Source organism: Protomyctophum bolini (genome assembly GCF_963924005.1).
Source record: "Protomyctophum bolini genome assembly, chromosome: 22".
Taxonomy (NCBI): Eukaryota; Metazoa; Chordata; class Actinopteri; order Myctophiformes; family Myctophidae; genus Protomyctophum; species Protomyctophum bolini.
The window spans coordinates 609638-635445 of NC_137883.1; the positions used below are offsets into that span (position 1 = coordinate 609638).

Consider the following 25808-nt stretch of genomic DNA (forward strand, 5'->3'; position numbering starts at 1 on the left):
TGTTTGCCCCATTTAGTCCAACTACAGGACAAGATAACCGCTTCTCACTAAACGTCAGGGTCACCAGCTGTTGCGCCATCCTGTGAGAGGGTTATCTAATAGTCCAATGAACAGGCTGTACACTCAAAATCATGGATTCACACGATCTGGCATTTATTGATTGCCCATAATTATCTCAAATTGAATGGTCATGTGATATACATATGAACAGCAAATACACATATGAAAGCAGATACGACCTGTATACATCACGAATCAGATTCGATCGTATCAGTCCGCAGATCGAAGGGCCCCTCGAAGCACAGTTCCGACGCGTGTCGTTCCCGGAGAATTCTGACGTGTCACTCTTTTTTCCCAAAGCTATATACTAACAATCTTTCTTGTCACTCCGTGACCTTGCTGCATGAGCACAGCCCCTGCACACTCTTAAAGTAATGGTGCTTATTTAAGAGGTGCGAAATATCCCAACAACACTAACATTATATTGAATTACAATGTTTTTAAATTTAAGGAAAGCCATTATGATGTGTTTTTGGTGACAGACCTCTTGAGAGGCCAGAACCATGCTGAGAATCACTAGTAGTAGAACAATGAGCTGTTATCTTTTACAACCAACACACTACAGAGGATTTGACCCCAGCTGTTTCAGGAGTTCACATTCTCAATGTGTAGGAACCCCTGTTGTTCTCATGGAGATAGACAATTTTAAACCTCCTAAAGAGAGACACTGTAAATTAATTTAACTATAAATGTAATTTGAAAGTGTCCTCAGAAATATTTAAAAGACCAACTTCTATTTATTTTAAAAAGCACAACAATTACATGATATCTCGTGAAGATTATCAACACCTTGTTGTGAACTTATAGATACATTCTCAGGGGAGAGCTGTATTTGAACCCATTCTGATGATATTGATGAATCCTTTAATTACTGTTTGTTTAATTTTTTTTTTCACACGTTACTAGTTATCAGTTTCCTCGATGATTAAACAATGGGAAGAGCACCATCCCTGTTCTGCACCTCCGTCACCGTCAAAGTCATCATTTCCGCCTCTTGACAGTACAGGAGCGGTAAGTATAAAGAGACATTATCTTGTAACATAATATGCTGTGTTGTTCTGATTACCTAAACCCCTGGCTTATAAGTTATTGTGGATATGATACAATATTGAAATACTATACATTGTACAGACTGAACACAACATTTGTGCAATCACAGCTCAAAGCCCAATTATTTCCCCTGTTATATTGCAGAGTTCATTTCCTGACATGCCTGTACATTGGGGGTCTCAAGCGTCCGGGTCATCAACCCCAAAGGCCAAAATCCTGACATTTCCCACTGAAGGAATGGTGGGAGAAAATAAATAACTTTTCTATTTTCTTATAAAAAAATGTCACACTCTTTTATCACTATTCCCATGGCTATTCATTCCTCTGATGTACACCTATAGGCTTTTAGCTTTAATTGCTTGTAGATATGGTATTGTATGACAAAACTGATGATCTATTGCACTCAAAATGACAGACTTCATTCCAGTCCATTTCACCACCACAGCCCAGGGCCAGATCCGATGAAATGGCAGTGAGACTGAAAACCACTGTGTTGAGTGCACAAAAACAGGTGTTTTTATACATTTTTTTTTCATTAAATTTAATTCTGTTCCACAGCCTGTGTACAGAGTTTAGTTCTATAGCCCCTAAACAACTGTTGGGAGGGCTGTTGTTCTTGTGAACCCTTGTGTGACCCTGCTGATCCTTGAACCTTAATGAGCCAGTCTCAGTTCTCTTTGCTATCTTTTGAGAAAACCCTGCTGTGACTTCTCTGAGATAATTAACTGTGGTATTTATGACCACTTGGGGCCTTATAACCTTGTTTAGAGATGTTAAAATGACACTTCTGTGTTTTGTGATATGATTTTGTGTGGACCACAGAAAGACTAGCTTATTGTCATAGTATTAGCTTGGTCCTTTTAGAAAAAATAAAAAATACTGCAATCTTATTTCTTATAGACTTCACTTTCAAGTTGGGATAATTGGGAGAGCCTACGGTGTGTATCACCACCAATGGGACAGCCCCAGACAACCAGGCCCAAATCCATTGAAATTGCAGTGAGACAGAAAACCTCTAGTCCAGGCACTGTGTTGCCTGCACAAAGACAGGTATTATACATTACATTTGGATACATTTTTCATTTCATTTCCATTTAACCAAATTAATTTATAGTTTCCATTCGGAATGTACACAGACGGAGCAGGACACACACACTAGTGCTGACATCCAACCAACACTAAGATCACCAACATACCCACGAACGCCGCGGAGACGTCAAACAAAGGTTTGTTTGTATATATATATATATACAGTATGTGTTTTTTTTTCTAAACAAAACCTTGATGAGTTTTAGTTTTAGCCATTAACTTGTCGTTTTGAAGTAATTGAGTTTTTCCCCCATAGATCAGCGTGAGACATGCCTCTTCCTACCAAAGCCGCATCATTACTGGACCCTATGAGTCACTGATTGACAAGATATACCGAAGACGTGACCAAGCAATTCCACGTGCAGTTATGGCGATTCCTGGACTGTCTGACAAGGTGGTTGAGGAGCTAATGAAGAAGGTCAATAAGGAATGTCAGATTTTGACAAGTTTGAAATTCAATTCGAAATTGAGGCAGACAACACTAAATTCATTAAAGAATTTCAAATGGGCTGACGTTGTTGCAGAGTGGAGAACAAATGCTCCCACATACAATCGTTTCTTGGAATGCCCAAGTAATATCCCCAAGCACCCCCCAGCCCTTCAAAAAAGCCCACTCAAACCACGTGCAATTGTATATGAAAAGAGCAAAAGATGCACTATGGCAATGGCTGGTTCAACCCTACTCAGGGCACGGTGTCATACAATGTCAGCTCATATGTATCGTAATGCAATGGTCCTTCGTCATGGTGGGGCCAAAAAACGATGCTTTGACAGATTAGTGAAAGTTGGGGTCTGTGTGTCTCCTGAAAGTGCCCTTCAAAAGCTCAAAGACATTGCACGGACATGGGACAGAAAAGTCATCAAGTGGAAAAAACACGTGTGCAAGTCATATTTTGCAGGTCACCCCCTTGCCAGAGAAGAAGCTAATGTAATGGAGAAAGAGGCAGATCACCCTCTCAGTCCCCCAGATGACCATCCTGCTCCAGCAGCGGCTTTTGCTTCTGTGGACACAGGTGTGAATACACCCCCCACTCAAGGAGCCAATGACCCCCAGGTTCCTGATGTTGAAAATCAGGTACATTGTAGGCCTACTACTTTTTAAATGTTTATTTCAAGAATGTGTACAGTTGTGTACAGTGGTCTTTAAAGTAAATATGTACATTTACTTGAGTACTGTGCTTAAGTACAGTTTAGAATGATTACCGTAATTGTAGTTTTTCTCTGCTACACCTCAGAGTCAAATATTGTACTTACTTTTTTTTTATCTGCTTTTTTCAAAAAGACTATACATTTGAAAACTTCAAATTGGACATTCTGCAAAATGAGTACTTTTAGCAATTGAAGTACATTTTGATGCCAATATCTTTGTACTTTTACTCAAGTACATTTAGGATTTAGGAGTTGTACATTGCAGCATTGATACTTTCACTTACAGCACCGATTGTTTTCTACAGGAGTCCACAGGTAGTGGACCAATGCCAGAGGCTGTAGCTGTCAGACATGGTGTGGCTGATATGTCATCATGTGAGTCTGATGTGTCCGACAAAGAGGTATGTTACCAATCAAGTTATGTATTTTCATTTATTCATAAAACGTTGAAATCAAAGGTTACAAATTATTAACCAGTTAACCATTATACTTAGTAGAATGGGATCTCCCAGAGGTATTTACTTTCTCCCCTTTATTCCTCTAGTCGACAGAATTTGTTCAGCAACAACAGCTAAGTGTTGTGTTGGGACACTATTTGTTGCAATTTGTTTCAAAATACGATATTACTGGAATAGAGATGCTATTGTTCAGTTTGTTAGAATTTAATGTTTACCCTGATCCTGCTTAAAAGAATGATAGCAAATATGCCCTCTATACTCGTCGCACTTATGTTTTAATAGGACCTGAAAGATGACAGCAAATCTTCAGTCGAACTAAGCCATGAATCTACATCTAGCTCCTCCCAAGATTTGGATCAACATGTAAGTCTTTCCTAAACTTTCTCTGTAGCAAAACAGGGAAATGTCTTACTTTTGATACTGTACAGTGTACACGTACAGCACTAATGTTGATGTGATTACTTTCTGACGTTATTGTACTTTGATTTTCAGTTCACAATATGTTTATTTTCTTTTCTTTTAATCCCACTACTTTCTTAGGAAACTTCAGAGACTTTCCCCTTTTTTGCCGCGAGTTTACATGGGAAATGGTCATTCCGAATGAGTGTTTATATGGAGAAGTGATAGAAGACATGATACATGTTAATTCACGTGAAACTACGCCATCTGTTGGACACATAAAATATAGGCAGTTCATTCATTGTGACTGTCTCAACAATACAAACATATTACAGACGAAAGACGATACTTTGAAATCCCATCATTTCATTCCGCAGTAGCTTTGAGGCTGCTAGTTGGATAGGGGCGGCGCGGGCATATATGTTTAGTGTTTACCGTCTTTTTTTCCCCACCCGCTGCGGCTCCGCTTCTCCGCTGGGATCTCGTTTTTATTTGTACTACTTTGTATCTACAGCACGGCCAGGGCACGCAACGCAACACTGATGATTATTATTGTATCGGGTCGCTCGTTATTTTTTAGAGAGAGAGAGAGAGAGACCGTTGAACACACACACACACACACACACACACACACACACACACACACACAGATCAGGGGTATCATGCTGCTCCACGTTTTTTTTGTGGATTTCGGATCTGAAAAAAGGAACGAAATAACGCGCTCTATGTGCAAACTCCTCGGCGCCGACGGCGCGCCTTGGATATGAGCGCCTTGGAGCATGCTCAGAAAGACCAGAATGAATTTACATCCGAAGCAGTGTATACATGAGTCAAATTTTCTTTCAATCGCATTGAACATCAGAGTAATCCGGCCAGTGACATCGGAATGGTTTTTAGATCGCATCGAGCGTTTTCATTCGGATGTAAGTTTTTGTAGGTGTTTACATAACAACGTTTAATAGAATTGAACTTCTATTCGGAATGAAAAGGGGATTTAACTGCTCATGTAAACGTAGCCATTCATTGGATGATAATGGTGGTAAACAAAGAAAGAGTCAGTGGCGCCCATCTCCCTCAATGCAAGCAAAGGTCTGTACGGGATGTTCCTATGCGTGAGATAGTGCCGAACCATAAAGACATTGAACTTCTGAGACAAGAGCTCAAAGTGTTGACTGGACGTGTGCTGGTGTCTCATCTTTCGGAATTAAACAAATTTAAAGACAATGTTAAATTGCACATCCCTCATGAATACTCCTCAATTATGACCCAAAAAACTGAAATTATCCCCCTTGGACTGCTTAATGCAGATGAGAAGAAATCACCGGAGATGGTAGACACCATGATTTACATTCAGGACAAGTATGTCCCTTATATTGCTGAAGAGGTGGATGGAGAGACAGCCAATAAGCCGGCTATTCAAGTAATAGTATCAGGAGACCAATTGACAAAACAAAATGCAGACGCGGCCCTTCGTTCCATTCGGAGGGACAAACGCAAACAAACTGGCATTGTCACAGGCATTGGTGACTTTCACTGCAGCATGAACTTTAATGACCTTATATTCAAAGTGTATTACAAGACAACTTCAAACAATGAAAAAGGCACAATGTTCCAACTACGGAATCTGATAGACAGAAGAAATGTTTCATCGTCTGCACTTGGTGACAACTATACAGCTGGCAACACATTCATCAGAGATGTTACAGACATCATTTCAGCTGCTCTGCATTACTTTGACATGGACACAATTCAACACACACCCAAGAAAAATACTATACCTTCAATGTTCAGCTCAGAAGAAGAAAAGCAGAAATGGTTTGACAAACACCTCATAAATATTGTTGACACCTACATAATGAATGAAATGTCTGAGATGGATGCCACTGTGACAGACGCTGATTGGGAAACACACGCTGCCACCCTAACCAAAGACACAACTCTAATGTGCAGACATAAGGATTGCATAGATTTAGGTCCATTCCAAACGCATAAACAACTAAAAAAGCACATGGGCAACACACATAAGGTCCTAATGGCATATCATGTACAGGAGGGTGCATCTACTGGTCAGGGCAATGACACTTCTGATGGGGTCTTTATAGTCGGGGATCCAGTCACCGGAAATTTGAGAGGACCTGTGATGTCATGCTATACTTTTTTTGTGTGTTTTTTCTATTAATTTGGTCATTAAGGTCCATAGAATAAGAGGGCTGCACTGCCGGAAACATCGCGAAAAAAAGTTATGGCCATTTTAGTATAATGAAGCCTTTATTTTTTTGCCCATTTTCGCCTATTGTAAAAAACTAGGTTTCTTTTCTTAAAGTGCTCAGTAGGTTGTGTAGGCTGTCAATAAATGATTCCCAGATAGATACACAGAACACATATGTGAACAACACCAAGTCCAGAAATACACTCACAAAGCCTTTCCAAATGATTTATAGCCATTTTTGGTACCAAAAATTCATCCGTTTTTTGCATTTTTCCCAATACTTTCATCTTTACTTCAATAGTAATCAACTTTGCCATGGGTTATGACATCAGCCAATGTCTCATTCTTTTCATCAATCTTTATAGTCATTCCACATTTTTTTAAATTAAAATCAACCCTAAATTAAAGGAACTCTGGTGACTTTATTACCCTAATGCTCAAAATTCCCAGAGCCTTTTTTTTTCTTGAAAACACCTGTACCCCCACAAAATAAAAGTGTAACACAACAAATTCAAAACAACACAAGTATTTTTTTATTATAAAATAAACAGATGTGCACAGCTGATTCTTTGTTAGTTGAAATATCACACCTAGTGTGAAGTGAGCTGTGCTATTTATGATAGCAGGAGCACAGCTCAAAAAAGGAAATTAAACATTGTCTGAATAAAATAAAGATTATGTCTAATATCACGAAAATGAAAATGATCAGGAAAATGAAAACAACTAACTAATCAACTCACTCACTGTCACTGTCTTCGAGTGTGAGTTCAACTCGTGAACATCTTTTGGGGTCCCCAGTGCAGAGACAGGCAATGACATACTTGACACCGGCTCTTGCACAGGAGCATCCTCTGGCACACTTGCTTTTCTTGCAGTGGCAATATTTGGTGCGCTTGTATTGTGCAGGTTTTGCATCCTTCAGCATCATTGTTGCCACCAGCTTACCATTGACAAGCTCTCTGCCAAAGTTGATTGCCACAGGGTAGGTTGGCTGAGACATGTGTGCCCTCTTACATACAACCAACTGATGCAGGGCTCTGAGAAGGTGTAATTTGAAGGCATCTTCAGTAGGTGGAAGGCAACGCAGGTCTCCTTTGATGTTGCCAAAAAGATGGGCTCGCAGTGCATCCAAGTTACCACTGAAGTCACTCCTCTCATACAGTGAAGCCATGTATCATCTAGCCGCTGTCACGACATCTTGTGTAACATCCAGACTTTCCCCAGAGTCACCGTATTGGCACAGAGGCAGAAGGTCTTTCAGGTGATCAACGGCAGCTTTGTAGGCACGTCTTTTTCCTCTTCTGTAAAGATAGCCCACTGTGTCACATCCAGTCAGTATGTAGGTGCTGAGGAGTATGGATGAAAGATCGGAAGCTTCAACATCATACTTCACTGCCAGGGCATCCACAATTGCATGAGCAGGTAGGTAGATATCCATCTTCTTTACCCATAGCTCTTGTAGGCCATCCATGTGTGTGATGTAATATATGCACATCATGATCACATCTGTGTCAGTAGCCACAACTACAGCCCGTTCGTGGTGCAGATGTTCTACTGAGTATGCAATGTGGGCAAACATCCTGGTATCTGCCTCCTCATGCTTCTCACAGGACAGTTCTGGAAGCTCAACCTGACAATCTGCTGATAACAGAACAGTGCGACTAGGATCATGGAAAAGTCCACCCAGAATAAGTGTGCATCCAGCAGGAAGTGATTTGTGCTGAGCAGCCCATGCTTCTCCCATATAGTTCAACAGGTTTGCTTTATTCAGTGGATTTTGAACAAAGCCTTTCCATTCAGGTAAGGCAAGACTATCATGTGGCTTGTACTCCTTCATCTTGCTGGAGACATCATATCGATCACCAACAAAGTGGATGCAGTCACAGTTGTCTGGGATACCACTAAGGAGCTGCTTCAGGTATTTTTCTTGCAGTTCGTGGAAGGTGCTGCAACCAAGATGTTGTTGACGCTGGATGAATGCCATGGCATCAACCACCATTACAACAGGCTTGTCGAATGGTGGCAATCTGTCCACTTCACACCATGAACTGCCAAGGGATGTCTTGATTGCAGCCAAGTAGTCAGCCTTATTCCCTTTTCGCATGGCATAACCTTGGTCAAGGGATGGATCTGGCTCCGTGATCCTAGTCGCACTGTTCTGTTATCAGCAGATTGCCAGGTTGAGCTTCCAGAACTTCCAGAACTGTGAGAAGCATGAGGAGGCAGATACTAGGATGTTTGCCCACATTGCATACTCAGTAGAACATCTGCACCACGAACGGGCTGTAGTTGTGGCTACTGACACATATGTGATCATGATGTGCATATTACATCACACACATGGATGGCCTACAGGAGCTATGGGTAAAGAAGATGGATATCTACCTACCTGCTCATGCAATTGTGGATGCCCTGGCAGTGAAGTATGATGTTGAAGCTTCCGATCTTTCATCCATACTCCTCAGCACCTACATACTGACTGGATGTGACACAGTGAGCTATCTTTACAGAAGAGGAAAAAGACGTGCCTACAAAGCTGCCGTAGATCACCTGAAAGACCTTCTGCCTCTGTGCCAAAATGGTGACTCTGGGGAAAGTCTGGATGTTACACAAGATGTCGGGACAGCGGCTAGATGATACATGGCTTCACTGTATGAGAGGAGTGACTTCAGTGGTAACTTGGATACACTGCGAGCCCATCTTTTTGGCAACATCAAAGGAGACATGCGTTGCCTTCCACCTACTGAAGATGCCTTCAAATTACACCTTCTCAGAGCCCTGCATCAGTTGGTTGTATGTAAGAGGGCACACATGTCTCAGCCAACCTACCCTGTGGCAACCAACTTTGGCAGAGAGCTTGTCAATGGTAAGCTGGTGGCAACAATGATGCTGAAGGATGCAAAACCTGCACAATACAAGCGCACCAAATATTGCCACTGCAAGAAAAGCAAGTGTGCCAGAGGATGCTCCTGTGCAAGAGCCGGTGTCAAGTATGTCATTGCCTGTCTCTGCACTGGGGACCCCAAAAGATGTTCACGAGTTGAACTCACACTCGAAGACAGTGACAGTGAGTGAGTTGATTAGTTAGTCGTTTTCATTTTCCTGATCATTTTCATTTTCGTGATATTAGACATTATTTTATTCAGACAATGTTTAATTTCCTTTTTTGAGCTGTGCTTCTGGAAGGAGTATAGCTCCAAGCGTCATGGGGCGTTTAGCATGTATGTACGCCAATCAAGATCAAGGATAGCAATTTCATCACTATGATCACAACAGAGACAATATATATTAGTATTCATAAATAGCACAGCCCAGAGGAAAATCTTGTTGCTCTTTTAAAGCTGATATATTGCTCCCGAGACATAAGGGAGTGTCTCATTTGTGGTTCATACGTGGTTCATTTGATGATCACCAAAGTCTCAATTATGTCGCCTAAAATGCCTTAGGCGACAAAATTGAGATATCGATATAGTCTACTTTAATGCTGTTTAGTGTCTCATGTAGCTTTGTTTGAGATTGCAGTGAGAGATAAATGAGAACTAGGAGAGATCTCATTTCATGATCACTTAAGTCTCGTTTATTGCTCAGGATGCTAAGCATAGCTTGAAATGAGATTATAGTGAGAGATAAATGAGAGGTAGGTGAGATATCTTTATTGGCTACTTTGAGTCTCACATGAGTCTCATAATCGAGCCATACTAGAGCTGTAAAGGAGATAATGTAAATATGCAAATATTGTGATATAAAACAATACAATAATTTCCTTCAATATAACTTGCCTTTATTTATCTTTAAGTGCCAGTAGTGCATACAGTGCTTTAACAGTAGTGTCTTAACTCAAAATGAAATACAAATATAAAAAGCGACCCGAGTAACAACATATCAAGTAACAACTAGTAAGACAACTATGACTAACAACAAGGAGAAGCACACAAACATTAAAGGAGAATTCCATGCTACAAGGCTTTCTTACCTTTATGTAACGGGGTCCAGGTTTTATTTTGTGCAAAAGCGCATTTCCCCTACCATAAGCCCTCAATTAATTGCATTGAATTGAATGGGGCTATGGGGTGTCGCTTATTTCCATCACTCAAAAATCCATATTTTTTGTATATGTCCTCTTTTCATAATGTAAATAGTATCCCGAGTGGCACACTTTACTACTCATTTCGATGGAAATAAGCAAATTAGCACAAAAACCCAACCCCCGAAATGGCCAATCATGCACTTTTGCACAACATAATACCTGTCCTAAACCTCTTTGGTGGGGACGTAACAAATAAGGTAAGAAAGCCTTCTAGCATGGAATTCTCCTTTTAGCAGAGGCACTTTAAAAGTATTTTTTAACCTTCCCATTCTTGCCGCTGCGGCACTTGTTTAACATGTAGACGTCTTGATGGTCTGAATGTTCAATTTTGTCAACAATACCAATTACAAGTAAAAGGCACGTTCAATTCATTGTGCGCTAAAGCCAACACAAGAGCTACAGTCTAGTGTCAAGAGTAATCTATGTTAAAAACGAAGTTGCTTAAATAGCTATAATCGCTAAAACTACCTAAAGTGCAGAGCTCAAGTGCAAAATGCCATTACGGTATATTAGCCACAGACATTTGGCCATATAGTCCGGGCCATGTAGTGTTCAATGTGTATTCATAAGTCTAATGGTGAAAAAAAAAGAAGGTGCTCCATAGTCTTTGTGGCTAGCAAGGCTGAGAAACCGGTTGCATGGGGGCCACTGTGATGGCTCAAACAGGCTGTGACTGGGATGGTGGACATCCCCGACAATCCCTTCAGCCTTGGCCACACAACGTCTCTCGTATATTCCCTGGAGGGAGGGAAGCTCACCTCCAACTATGCGCTGGGCTGTTCTCACCACTCTCTGTAGTGCCTTCTGCTGAAGTGCAGTGCAGCTCCCATAGCACACGATGATTCCACCCGTCAGGATGCTCTCGATGGTGCAGTTGTAGAAGGACCTCAGTATACGGGGGCTGACCTTGAACTTCTTCAGGTGCCGTAAGCCGTCTCTGTGACACCTTCATCCACCCATCATGGGTGGCACACCGTAAGAAGACATCCTGCAGACAGATAAGATTAAATTAGCTATACAAGAACATAGTCAACATGTTTCCCCACCAGTGATGTTGTTCCATCTTTCACTCAATCGAAAAAAAATAACAGTGAACCAGAGTAATGTTAGATAAAAACCTACTTGACTCTGTGCCCAGCATTCTCCTCTTGCACAATGTAGTAGACGGGACTTCCTGGTTCTGTATCCCCCGTCTCTTCACTTCCGGCCCATCCACAGTGCATTGATTTCGCTGCATTTCTACGGACAATATTATTATTTTCTCGTCACTGGTAAATTCTGTAAGTACGTTTAAAAATTAATTTTATTTGTATGGTTCATTAATATACCTTTCGTTTTTATCGGAATTGTTTTATCGTGTGTTAATATTTCCAAAGAGAAATGATGTGGATTGCTACTAGGCGGTAGGCGGTACTAGGCGAATTGGCTGTGCACACTGCTACTGTAGATTCTAAGGTAAACCTTTTATTATGCTACAATCTGTTTAATAAGCTAACGTTTGTTAAGTGTTTTTATCAGTGGTGTCTTTTAAGCGGTGTTCACTCTCCATTCCGACATGCTGCCACTCCTACATTGACTTCTAATTGTCGGAATGGTGGTATGCTCCATATTTTTAAACATTCCACCATTCCGACAGAAAAAAGTCCCACCATTCCGACAGGGACCCGTGGCAGAAAAAGTCCCAGCATTCCGACAGATCACTTTCACAACTATTTATTTATTATTTATATTTATATTAATATAAATATTATTATTTATTATTATTTATTTATATTTATATTTATATTTATATTTATATTTATATTTATATTTATTTAATTTATTTAATTTATTTATTATTGTTATTTATTATTATTTATTATTATTTATATTAATATAAACACTGACCATGACACTGACATGATACTGACATGACACTGACCATGACACTGACCATGACACTGAGACATGATACTGACATGACACTGACCATGACACTGACCATGACACTGAGACATGATACTGACATGATACTGGCCATGATACTGACATGACACTGACCATGACACTGACATGACACTGACATGACACTGACCATGACACTGACCAGACACTGACATGATACTGACCATGACACTGACCATGACACTGACATGACACTGACCATGACACTGACATGATACTGACCATGACACTGACCATGACACTGACCATGACACTGACATGATACTGACCATGACACTGACATGACACTGACCTGACACTGACCATGACACTGTCATGATACTGACCATGACACTGACATGACACTGACCATGACACTGACATGATACTGACCATTATGACATGGTTTACAACTATTTATTTATTATTATTTATTTATTTTTATTATTTATATTAATATAAATATTATTATTTATTGATTATAGTACAAATGGTTTATCCTGCTTATATTTGATTATTTCTGAAGATGATAGGCATATACAGTATGTCAGTATCATGTCAGTGTCATGGTCAGTATCATGGTCAGTATCATGTCAGTGTCATGGTCAGTGTCATGTCAGTATCATGTCAGTGTCATGGTCAGTGTCATGGTCAGTGTCATGTCAGTATCATGGTCAGTATCATGTCAGTGTCATGGTCAGTGTCATGTCAGTATCATGGTCAGTATCATGTCAGTGTCATGTCAGTGTCATGGTCAGTGTCATGGTCAGTATCATGTCAGTGTCATGGTCAGTATCATGTCAGTGTCATGGTCAGTGTCATGGTCAGTGTCATGTCTCAGTGTCATGGTCAGTGTCATGGTCAGTGTCATGGTCAGTGTCATGTCAGTATCATGGTCAGTATCATGTCAGTGTCATGGTCAGTATCATGGTCAGTATCATGTCAGTGTCATGGTCAGTGTCATGGTCAGTGTCATGTCAGTATCATGGTCAGTATCATGTCAGTGTCATGGTCAGTATCATGTCAGTGTCATGGTCAGTGTCATGTCAGTATCATGGTCAGTATCATGTCAGTATCATGGTCAGTGTTATGTCAGTGTCATGTCAGTGTCATGTCAGTGTCATGTCAGTGTCATGTCAGTGTCATGTCAGTATCATGTCAGTGTCATAGTCAGTATCATGGTCAGTATCATGTCAGTGTCATGGTCAGTGTCATGTCAGTGTCATGTCAGTGTCATGGTCAGTATCATGTCAGTGTCATGGTCAGTGTCATGTCAGTGTCATGGTCAGTGTCATGGTCAGTATCATGTCAGTATCATGGTCAGTATCATGTCAGTGTCATGTCAGTATCATGGTCAATATGACTAAAATGTAATAAAACTCATAATGTAATAATCAGCTCATATATTATAAAGACATTATTGCATTATGAAGTTTTATCACAGTATGAGTCGCCTATGTGGAGGTTCTTAATGTAACACATTATTACATTATAGAAAAATCTATTAAGTTATGTGCTCGTCTTTTAATTACATTATGAGCTGATTATTACATTATTTACAGTTGCTACACACCCCTTAAAAAATTGCCTTGAAAATACATTTAAGATTTGTGGACTGTCGGAATGGTGGGACTAAAATGTGTCGGAATGGTGGGACTAAAATGTGTCGGAATGGGGGGATGTCGGAATGGCAACATGTCGGAATGGGGGCATGTCGGAATGGCAGCATGTCGGAATGGCAGCATGTCGGAATGGAGGGATGCACCCCTTTTAAGCTTTTGGGGCTTTATTTAATGTATAAATAAATATACATCAAAATAAACGTTTACTGTTAGAGCAAGGACCCGTTTGGGGAAGCACCCTATGATGGTTTAATTTGTTTGTGCATACTGCATATAATCATGAGACATCATCACGTTTGTTAGACCTAGACTCGTTTGATAATGACAAAGAACACGTTAGCAACATTAGCATCATCATCATGACATTTAGCATCACAGATTAGCTCCGTCTGAAGCCAATCTCTCATAGCCATTAATGAACGGTTTGCATAATTACAGTACATTCAAGCACAACTCAATACAACAACTGTTAACTGTGAATTCAATCAATTCATCATAATGATAAATGATGTTTGTGTTTGTGATGTTTTATAATGTTATGCCAAATATGTTCAGTATGTCTGCTTTTTCCACCACTGCCTGCATCTGATCACAGATAAATGTATTTATCTGTACAAACACTCTGTACTTTATTATTATTTTTTCATATTATAAGGCCTACATACTCTTATTATTGCATGACAAAAGGTGAAATTGGGCTATCTACATGCTCACAAGTCACAATGCAATGTGGTCTTGTAGATCTTTTTTTTATTATTCAAATATTAATAACCCTGTTTCTGTGTGTAGGGACCCACAACCAGGTAGCCTTCATGATCATCTGACAAATACAGGAGGACAGTGTTGGCAGGTATGTTTTTTTTATTCATTTGTATTATTGTATCATACCACATCTGTCTGATCGGTGCAGTTATCCACTGGTCTCTCTCTCCTCTCCCAAACACACATCTTAATGAATTCCTGCCGTGCTTCTATGTACTCATATGTGTATTGGTCAAGACACTGTACCTAAAGAATGCAGCATTTTTGTGTCTGTGTTTCTCACAAAAGACTGATTCTTTATCAAATCTAATTGTCTATATGCGCCTCGTTTTTTGCTCCAGGATGAAGAAAGGCACTGTAAAGTATATGAAGAGGGCGTGTGGTTCTGCAGAGTTTTGCTCAGTCCCTCTTTGCTCTACATCAGCTTCAGTCTGTTCGCTCAGTTTCCATGCCATCCCAGCTAATGCTGAACTGAGGGCAAGGTGGCTTGTCAACATCAAAAGGGATGACTTCAAAGGAGCCACTGCCATTCCTAGAAAAATAATAGATTTTCAAAATATTGCATTCATGTGTGAAAGGTTTGATTTACAAGTATGTATCCAACTTCCAGCATACAAATGGAACCAAATTGATCAGTACAGGTCCATCCTATAATTTTACATCTTGACTTAGATCTTCATACACTTGTATAGCAGGAGTATGCATGCAGACAGATAAACAAACAGAACACAGAAAGCTTCCATATATGATACAATAATAATGAATAAAAAAACATACCTGCCAACACTGTCCTCCTGTATTTGTCAGATGATCATGAAGGCTACCTGGTTGTGGGTCCCTACACACAGAAACAGGGTTATTAATATTTGAATAATAAAAAAAAGATCTACAAGACCACATTGCATTGTGACTTGTGAGCATGTAGATAGCCCAATTTCACCTTTTGTCATGCAATAATAAGAGTATGTAGGCCTTATAATATGAAAAAATAATAATAAAGTACAGAGTGTTTGTACAGATAAATACATTTATCTGTGATCAGATGCAGGCAGTGGTGGAAAAAGCAGACATACTGAACATATTTGGCATAACATTATAAAACATCACAAACACAAACATCATTTATCATTATGATGAATTGATTGAATTCACAGTTAACAGTTGTTGTATTGAGTTGTGCTTGAATGTACTGTAATTATGCAAACCGTTCATTAATGGCTATGAGAGATTGGCTTCAGACGGAGCTAATCTGTGATGCTAAATGTCATGATGATGATGCTAATGTTGCTAACGTGTTCTTTGTCATTATCAAACGAGTCTAGGTCTAACAAACGTGATGATGTCTCATGATTATATGCAGTATGCACAAACAAATTAAACCATCATAGGGTGCTTCCCCAAACGGGTCCTTGCTCTAACAGTAAACGTTTATTTTGATGTATATTTATTTATACATTAAATAAAGCCCCAAAAGCTTAAAAGACACCACTGATAAAAACACTTAACAAACGTTAGCTTATTAAACAGATTGTAGCATAATAAAAGGTTTACCTTAGAATCTACAGTAGCAGTGTGCACAGCCAATTCGCCTAGTACCGCCTACCGCCTAGTAGCAATCCACATCATTTCTCTTTGGAAATATTAACACACGATAAAACAATTCCGATAAAAACGAAAGGTATATTAATGAACCATACAAATAAAATTAATTTTTAAACGTACTTACAGAATTTACCAGTGACGAGAAAATAATAATATTGTCCGTAGAAATGCAGCGAAATCAATGCACTGTGGATGGGCCGGAAGTGAAGAGACGGGGGATACAGAACCAGGAAGTCCCGTCTACTACATTGTGCAAGAGGAGAATAGCCACAAACAGGGCCAACCTGGCTCAGAGAGAGACTGTCCCACCACTGCAACATCTGTGTTGCATTTCTTTACTACCAACTGCATAAGGTACAGTATAAGAGACATATTTACTCATATCTGCTGTCGGGGAGAAACCACCTAACTCCAAAATGTTCATATATATTTTTTTTCTATTTTCAGGAAATGAAGAAAAACCTTATATTTTGAAAACAAAACAATAATGCCATATGAAAGTTGGTTTTGTGACTTTACATAATGTCAATGACTTGCATTAGAGGGGAGAGTTGGCCATTTTAGCAGACAGTTTGAGGGTCCAATGGAATTAAGAGGTTTGTCCGAAGCACTTTTTACCATTGGTTCAATATTGGTCCAACAGTACTGATTTATGCAAAAGAAAAACAGTTTCTGTTAGGTGGTTTATTCTTCCCAACAGCAACGATCATATATCCATAAGCAAAAGGGGGCTTGCACATTGTAGGATGAATGAGGCTCTTTGGATGCCAAAAACATTGTCTTTATTTAAAAAGTGCAAAAGGTGAAATGGTGAAGTGGAGTGGACATTTCAGTATCAGACCATCATATTGGCTATAAGTAGGCAGGGGGCCTATTTGAGTTAACCAATGGTAGAGGCTGATCAAAGGCACACTATTATGTCAGCCCATTACCACTGTTGGGTCCCAAGTGGCATACAGGAAATTAACACCATAAAATACAACTGCAAAGATTTCCCAACAAATGCATTGGTTACAATATAAATGATCTGAATATACTTTACAAAGCCAAATGTGTGAAGAAAAACTTACTTTGAGTGGCTTCCAGTTTGGTGGAGTCTGCAACTTTCTTTTACAATCTGGGAACGCCACTGAGAAGACCATCACATTCTTCAGGCCTGAAGAGGAGGCCTGTGAATAGAGATGCAGCATAAACATTTCACAAACTGCAAATTGACCATGAAAACAGACAAAACTTCACTTCCTTGTTGTCAAAGACAAAGACAAAATGCAGTATTGTAGACAATATTCTTTAGTGTGATCCATACCTGGATAGAGCTCCTGCATGGCTGCACTTGTGACCTGGCTTCAGATTCCCAACCAATGTCGACAAGCCCCTGTAGAACAAAAATAAATCTTCAAAACTGACCAAATAAAGAACTAAAACTACACTGAAATTTATAACAAAAAGTCAGTACAAAATATGGAACATTTCAATACTGACCTCTGCAGGAACATGGTCAACAAGCCAGGCTGAGACATGTGGAATGTAAAGCTGATGTGCCCAAAAGACAGCCTGGATGGATAGGTGGAACAGAAGGCTGCAGACAGAAATAACCAAGTTACAGAGAGAGGGAGAAATTACAGAAAAAAGGCTTAGCGTGTCATTACTGAGCATACCCATTTACACGCACCTCGACAGTGGGTGCAGGGCCAATAAGGTAATCATGGAAGGAGGGAGGTAGGGCCCACACACACACACCATTCTATTGGTAAAGGATTACTTTATTGAACAAACACAAACGAAAGTTGTTTCAATAAAGTAATCCTGGACCTTTACCAATGATAAATGGTGGAATGGTGTGCGGGCACACCATTCCACCACAATATAACCTTCCATGGTTATATTACTGCACAGGACCTAGCCCCTGACAAAAGGTCTGAGCTAATTTTCAAAAATATTTGATGCGTGTGAAAATAGCATATCTACAAGTGTAGTGACACACCATGGTTTCTGCAGTACAACCAAATGCTTAAAAAATTAATCAGCATATTATTACTGTTTAAATTGTCAGTGGTATTAGTGCCACAAATATTAATTTAATAAACAAGGTAAATTATAGAAGATTCTTCTATACCAATGAACCATATAGCCTCAGCGTGCCTATTCTGGAAATTTAAGCAAAACATTTGCAAATCTACAAGCTCACTATGTAAGCTTATTTTGGTATTGTTTAAGCTCATTTTCATATCAAGGACCATTATTAATTCTGCATTGAGCAGCTTGAGCCACAGACCACCATTTGATGAGATTAACCTCACAGACCCAAAATTTTAGAATATTTTGTTCAATACACGTTGAACTAAATTGAACTGAATTAAATTACCATAGAAATATGCACAAGGTTTTTCCAATCAAAAATACTGTTCCTCAAAAATCGTTCTAAACACATAATCCTAAAATAAAGAATGATTTAAAGCCAAAAACGAAGTCTACCTTCATTGCAACAGAAATAACCACCAGATTAAACTTGACCACAAAACCCCTCAAATGAACACAGACAGACTCACCAAAAACGATCTCAAATTAAAATAATAACTTCACCAACAACACTAGTGCAGTGTATGACTATTTACAGTATTTAGTGTAGTACAAACCTATTCAAATAGGACGAGATGTCCCCCATATAATGTTAGCTAAACACTAACGTTAGCATATTGCTAACAGTGCTGCAGCTGCTAAATGTTGGGCTATAAATTCATAATGATGCACCTCGCAGTTGTTAACATATTTTCCTTAATGTGGGTCTTTATATAGTTCTCGTTCTGTAACATACCTTTTCGCTACAGCCTGAAGGGGTTTAATCCATTTAGTTCGGACGTTAACTTGTGTTGTTGTTCTGCTGTTGCCGTCCTTCCTAATCCTTAGTTCCTTGTTGTGACTTGTGACTCTTTCACTTTCAAATTCAAATGCTGTTCGTTGGTGACGTCAGACCACGAGTCAGACGCTCTGGGTGATATTTCCGGTTTGTTGTCCAATGGCGTTCGAGATTCGGTCCATAGAGGCGGGCCAATTGCCGAGCGAGATAGTTTTATTATATATTATTAAATCAAAATGCATATGCCTACAGGTCCTAAGCCTAATTCACCGTTTTAATTTATTCCAAAATGTTAAAAATATAATAAAAATAAAGGTATGCTTTGGAAATTGGTTATTTCAGCATGCAGGGTAGAACACTATCTGACCTAAACTGTATTTCTTTTTTATCCACAAAATGACTCACTGGATTACATTTGTAGCATTTCTAGAAAAAAATGTTTTTCATTTATAAAATATAAATATAAAATCAAATATGAAATATAAAATGGGGAGGGGGGGGGGGGGGAGAAATCACACACGTGTGAAGTGAGGGGCATTCTGTTATTCATCATACATCCTCTGAGTCTCATTCTGGCCAATCACAATTTGCGTCCTCACTTAAAATATAAATATAAAATCTAATATGAAATATAAAATGGCGGGGGGGGGGGGGGAATCACACACGTGTGAAGTGAGGGGCGCTCTGTTATAATCATATGTCATCATACATCCTCTGAGTCTCATTCTGGCCAATCAATCACAATTTGCGTCCTCACTTTTGTCTTCAATGTTTGTGTTTACACAGACCTTGAAAAGAAAAAAAAATATATTTTTATTTTATGCCCATAAAGATCTCCTATCTGTCAGTTCTTGTACCTTTTATGCCCATGGAGAGCCCATATTGTCATGCCCATAGATGTGCTGTAGTGGGATATAATATGATGTCGTTATTGTGACTGTAGGTCACAGATTACTATGAAAACCTGCAAAACATGTCAGTCTGTCCGTCCGTCTGTCACACTTTGTGACACACTCCATATATGGCCTTCAGTCTGTCACGCCTCGTGACACGCTGTCGTTCCATATATGGCCGTCTCCATATATGAATGAAGATCACGACACTGACCTCATCAAACCCTGGATAGCCATACAGCCATACTCCATATATGGAGCTGACCTGTTCTGACATTCCATATGTTGATCCTTCCTTACCCTTCCTTCCCCTTTAATGTCTCCCTTTTGACTGATACCTGTCCATTCAAACTCTAGGGGCCCGCCCCAAAGTCATTAGCACAGACGCACGGCAGCCAACGAAAAGTAGAGTTCTCAACAGGCCCGGAAATTAAGGCCCGGCTGTACCTGGGCATTTTACGCCCTACACGAAAGCGTCAATTTTAAAAGAAAGAAGAAAAAAAGTCCATATACAGTATGGATATGGGCACTCCCAGACCTGTTGTTTCAGCACGAACTCGCCCTTTAGGTTAGTACTAGAGGTCCGGGCCGCTATGCAGCCCTTAAGTAGCGGATGCCCGCACATCATAGACACACGCACACCCAGGGTAAATTGTAAAGTGCGCTCCAAGATCAGCAAAAATAGTTCCAATGCTGTACATTAGAAAACATACAGTAAGTAGCAGTCTGCTAATAAGAACTTGTCAGAGTGTAGACCTACTGTGCTGTAATACTTTTACTATACTGTAGTATGCGTACTGTACTGTACTGTGCTACTCGTACTGTGCTATACTATAGTACTGTCCGGTACTGTGCTATCTATTTTAATATAGGAAGATACGCAGTATTGTAAATGTGTTTGTAGTTGGATCAGAACGTAATTCCGACGGAGCATTCGGGAACAACGGTCGGACTAGCGCTCGAACATGTGCTGCTCCCGTGCTTGCAGTTAGGGTTAGGTTAGGGATAATGGTAGGTTGTCGGTCTAATTATAGGATCCCTCACTCCAATATGTGAGGGCCGCTTAGTCATTTCTTTGCCACACATACTTGACACTTTGACAATAAGACTGTGGGATGGTCTAGTCTAGTCTAATGACTGATGCCATTCTCTGGGTTATCAGGTGGGCATCCTTACTCGATGTTCTGCTCATAGGCCCACAACACCTCCAGCATAGTGAAATCCAGCATCTCAGCCTCACCCCCTAGGTGCCATCTATTCATTTGAGTGTCCAGGTTGGGTCCTACATATACTATTTGGCGTCCTTGACATGAACAAGTTTGAGCACCACTGATATATAGAAAATCGTGTCCTCAGGTCTTAATGGCTTAATAAAACAATAATTTGGCCTATTGCCATTTGTTTGATATAATTGCCCATATAATCTTGAAAGAAATCACACCTGTGTGAAGTGAGGGGCGCTAATATATTAAAGTCTAACTCATGTTGATTAGGTGAAGTAATGGTGATGTATCTTTATTGTTAATGGCATTTAATATTTGTGTTAAGGACAAGATGACGTACATTGTCCCTTCATTGTCAATGGCGTTTTTAAAACAAACATTGAACTAAAAACAAACATTAAACCTGTATATAGGAGGGGCCAGCGCCCCCTTAATAATGTAGGAGTCATACAATGTAAAAGGAAACAAAAACTTGTTATTTTGTCATGTTATTTCATTGTAAGATTAGGTTTAGTTTTCTCTGGATGTCTGTGACATGCATAGCCATATGGTTTCTATACAATATCAGATTTTTGTTTCACTGATAGTTGTGTGTGATTTTGTACTGTATGTGTATTTAGAGTTATTATAAGTTCCCAAATCATATATGTTTCATGTTATACTCATTTACTAAGTATATTGTATGTGGATTTACTGTCACATATAGTTCTTATGAGTTGCAAACTTATATGCATAAGTTTCATTTTACACAAATGTACCTCTCATATCTGCTTCGACTGTTATACCGGTAGTTCTTTAAATGACACAATTATATAAGTTTCACTTTACAAAAAAACCCACTATGGATCTGCTTTGACTGTCATACATATTTTCCATATTGGAAGGTTCTAAGAGCTGAGGTTAGGGATCTGAAAGTTGTGGAACGAATCCGAGACAAGATTATCGATCAGCGCGTCGCCCTGATTGTCAGGATATGAGTTTCCACCCACACAGACCTCTCTTAATTGTAACGGTTCTCCAAGTGCGCCATTCTTAATTTAATGCAATAAAAATGGCTCACATTTGATTATTTAAATATGGTTTGTTCAATGAATAACAAAAACACGCACAAACATGAGGAACAGGAGACAATTAAAACTTTTAAATTCATAGATCAATCTGAAATGTATAAAGGTCTGAAATGTGATTTAAATTAGATGTAGATCACCCATTCTTGAGATAAGGGACAAAACTTTTTTCAAACTGGATTTTTTTTTTTTTTAAGATACATTCAAATCAAATAGATGTATTTGTAGACACAGGTCTCAACTACCAATCTTGAGAAGGAACAGGTTTTTCGCATAACATTTCTTTCTAAAATGGGACATTTATGCACTTAATACCTGATTCATGTCAACTCCGTCAGACACACTAAAATCCCTTTTAATTGAATTTTATCATTTCAACAATAATATAAAGTCCTCAGTTATCTTATAATGGCTTTCAGTAATCAAGTTAAGTAATACAAATATTTTAATATTATTTTGTTCCAATATCACACTATTATGAAATATCCAATTTCTCAAAACCGTCATTTCAACCTTTATGTTCAATATTATAACATGAAAACCATGTAAAAAAAAAAAAAAATCATCATTACGTATCATTTCAGTTGGTGTTTCAATACATAAGCACAAAAGATTTGACAGAGAATTTTCTATTTCTTTGGAAATTAACAAAAACATCACGGGACGAACGTCTGACGGAGTTGACGAACATCTGACGGAGTTGACAAGTTTAACTGATTTAGGTTCTAGACCACCTAGGATCTTGATTCTGGTGACTAATCCCACATTTTCAAGTTTGAGGAATACAGTGGTACTATTTAGATTTGCCCTGTGAACATGGCAGCCATTTTTCAAAATGGCCGCCAACTTTCTGTTATTTCCCAATAACTCAAGTTCTACACCACCTAGGATCTTGATTCTGGTGACTAATCATACATTTTCAAGGGTGAGGAATACAGTTGTACTATTTAGATTTATCCTGTGACCATGGATGGTAGACATTTTCAAAAATGGTGGACCTGCTATTATTTTACCAATTTACTCAGGGAATATTATCAGAATAATATAAAATCTGTGAATACATTTCTTACCAAGAATTTTCTTCACCAATGTTTGTAAAGGTGTCTACTAACATATCCCACATTGGTTTCTATTTGACCACCCTAGTGGCATGTTTGACAGCTGCTGAAAGTTGGGTACCATCAACAACCAATATAAGGCTAAATGTTCTAAATTTCATTATGCTTTAAGTAGCATGTGGCATGTCAAACTAGGGGCTTTTCATGATTATGGATCCATTCCAAGCATTAGTTTTGCACAAAAAACACTACGTTGGCTAAAAACGGCCATAGCCATCATCACAGATGTGATGAGGTCAGCACATGTCGGCACATTTGGGCAAGTGGCTATGGCCAAACTAGGGGGTCTATGGCCAAACTAGGGGTCAAACTCCTTGGGCTAAATTCGGTGAGGTGAACAGTGAGCAGTGAACAGTGAGCGAAAGACTGAAGACAAGATTTGGCTTCAGGACCATCAGGCAGGATGTGCAGACACTGAAGGCATCAGTGTCTTTCTCTGTGTCCCCAGCATGTCAACCAAAGCAATGTTACCAAATCAAAGGAGCCTTCACCTCATGTCACCTGGGGCTGGGTGAGCAATCGTATCCTGTATCTAAACTCACAACTAAATACAGACACTTGGCCAGACTGCCGTTTGAAAGGGTCAAACCCCTCATCCTGATTGGGGAAGACCACCCCACCTAATCACACCAACCGAACAAGTGAGGTTGGGGCCTCCAGGTGGGCCAGCAGCCATCTGCACAAGACTGGGCTGGACCCTGCAGGAAAGCAATCTCCAGCCAAGACAATGTAAGTTGACTATAACAGAGCCCCAGAACACAGAGCTCAGGAGAAGGATGGAGAAACACTGGCAGGAGGCCACCAAGATACAATGCCCCAGAGACCCAGAGTGTGCCACCACTGGCAGTAAGGAGATCAACTGCTGCAGCAAAGATGTCATGAAAGGCAAGTCTCCACCAAAAAAAACCCTGAACCTAATTGGGGTGTCAAGAGACCAAAGTTTCTCCCCCACAGTTCCCTGCAGTGGCCAGTGAAGTCAAACTGTGCATCTGTACCTGAAAGGGGCAAGTCAAAGGCCAGAAAGCCCACCTCCTTTTAATGTCCTGTCAGTAGAAACTCAACCTGCACCTGAAATAAGCCCTTACCTCTCCCAGAGAAAGTTCATCCTTGAAAATGTAATGATTAGTCGCTAGAATCAAGATCCTTGGTGGTCTAAAACTTGAGTTATTGGTAAAATAACAGCAGGTTGGTGGTCATTTTGAAAAACAATGGCTGCCATGGTCACAGGACAAATCTAAATAGTACCACTGTATTTCTCATCTTTTAAAATGTATGATTAGTCGCCAAAATCAAGATCCTAGGTGGTCTAAAACTTGAGTTATTGTAAAATAACAGCAGGTGGCGGCCATTTTGAAAAAAAAATGGCTGCTATGGTCACAGGACAAATCTAAATATTACCAATGTACCCCACATCCTTGAAAATGTATGATTAGTCACCAGAATCAAGATCCTAGGTGGTGTAGAACTTGAGTTATTGTAAAATAACAGCAGGTGGCGGCTCTTTTGTAATATGGCTGCCATGGTCACCACGAGACAAATCTGTGATGGCCCCATAGCCAAAAATGTTCCTTAAGTCATGCTCTAACTGTGTGCCAAATTAGAATACTGCCCATTATTCAAAAACAATAATTTTATTGTTTTAGGAACACTTTTGTCAACTCCGTCAGATACACGTCAACTCCGTCAGACACAAAATCTGACGGAGTTGACGTCTGACGGAGTTGACAAAATGGCATTTGTTTTCATCTTAACCCTCTTTAGTACAATGTAGCCATTTTGTTTTTGCTTAATTTTGTTAGCTAAACCTAACCCCTAAACTAAAATAATAAACATTATTTTGGAATTCTTAACAAAGATCATAAAAATGTGCAGACGGAGTTGACATGTAAAAGCTGTGACCACATTGTTATCAACATTGTTTGTTTAAAATATCAAACAATTGAATGCTTGTCAGACCAGGTACTCCACTGTTGCAACAAATATAAATGGGACTTGGAAAAGGAGTCTTCAGGCTAAATCTGTCGACAATATTTTCTGATTAATTTAAGACTTTTAAAAAAACCTGACGGAGTTGACGGAGACGTGGGACGAACATTTGATATGAGATATTTAATAGAAAATATAAATTAAAATTAACTGTGTATATTATTTGCTATGTTGTTGACAATCTACTTTAATTTAGTATGTATATTTATGTGATTGTGACAGTATTAGACACTTTTTTGGCAGTTTGAAATTGT

General features: G+C 39.4%; 1 protein-coding gene and 1 long non-coding RNA gene across 2 annotated transcripts; one reads left to right on the forward strand and one right to left on the reverse strand.

The window, feature by feature from the left end:
• Positions 1-10569: 10569 nt before the first annotated feature.
• Positions 10570-19274, reverse strand: LOC308310158 (uncharacterized protein). The gene is made up of 5 exons (XM_080756307.1): positions 19226-19274; positions 17893-17989; positions 17717-17785; positions 17481-17579; positions 10570-11489 (listed from the first exon to the last, which is right to left on the reverse strand). Exons 4-5 carry the CDS (start codon positions 17550-17552, stop codon positions 11256-11258), a joined length of 306 nt encoding a protein of 101 aa, XP_080612433.1. The 5' UTR covers positions 17553-17579; positions 17717-17785; positions 17893-17989; positions 19226-19274; the 3' UTR covers positions 10570-11255.
• Positions 11707-15579, forward strand: LOC308310495. Its single transcript, XR_013963499.1, has 3 exons — positions 11707-11781; positions 14836-14896; positions 15150-15579. It is a non-coding gene; the product is annotated as an uncharacterized lncRNA (long non-coding RNA).
• Positions 19275-25808: the final 6534 nt, after the last annotated feature.

Excerpts from the sequence above, each read along its gene's own strand:
- LOC308310158 (XM_080756307.1), bottom strand. The coding sequence starts at position 17,552 with ATGGTCTTCTCAGTGGCGTTCCCAGATTGTAAAAGAAAGTTGCAGACT. Across the intron at positions 11,490-17,480 it reads CAAACTGGAAGCCACTCAAA|GATGTCTTCTTACGGTGTGC; the intron begins GTAAGTTTTTCT and ends ATCTGTCTGCAG.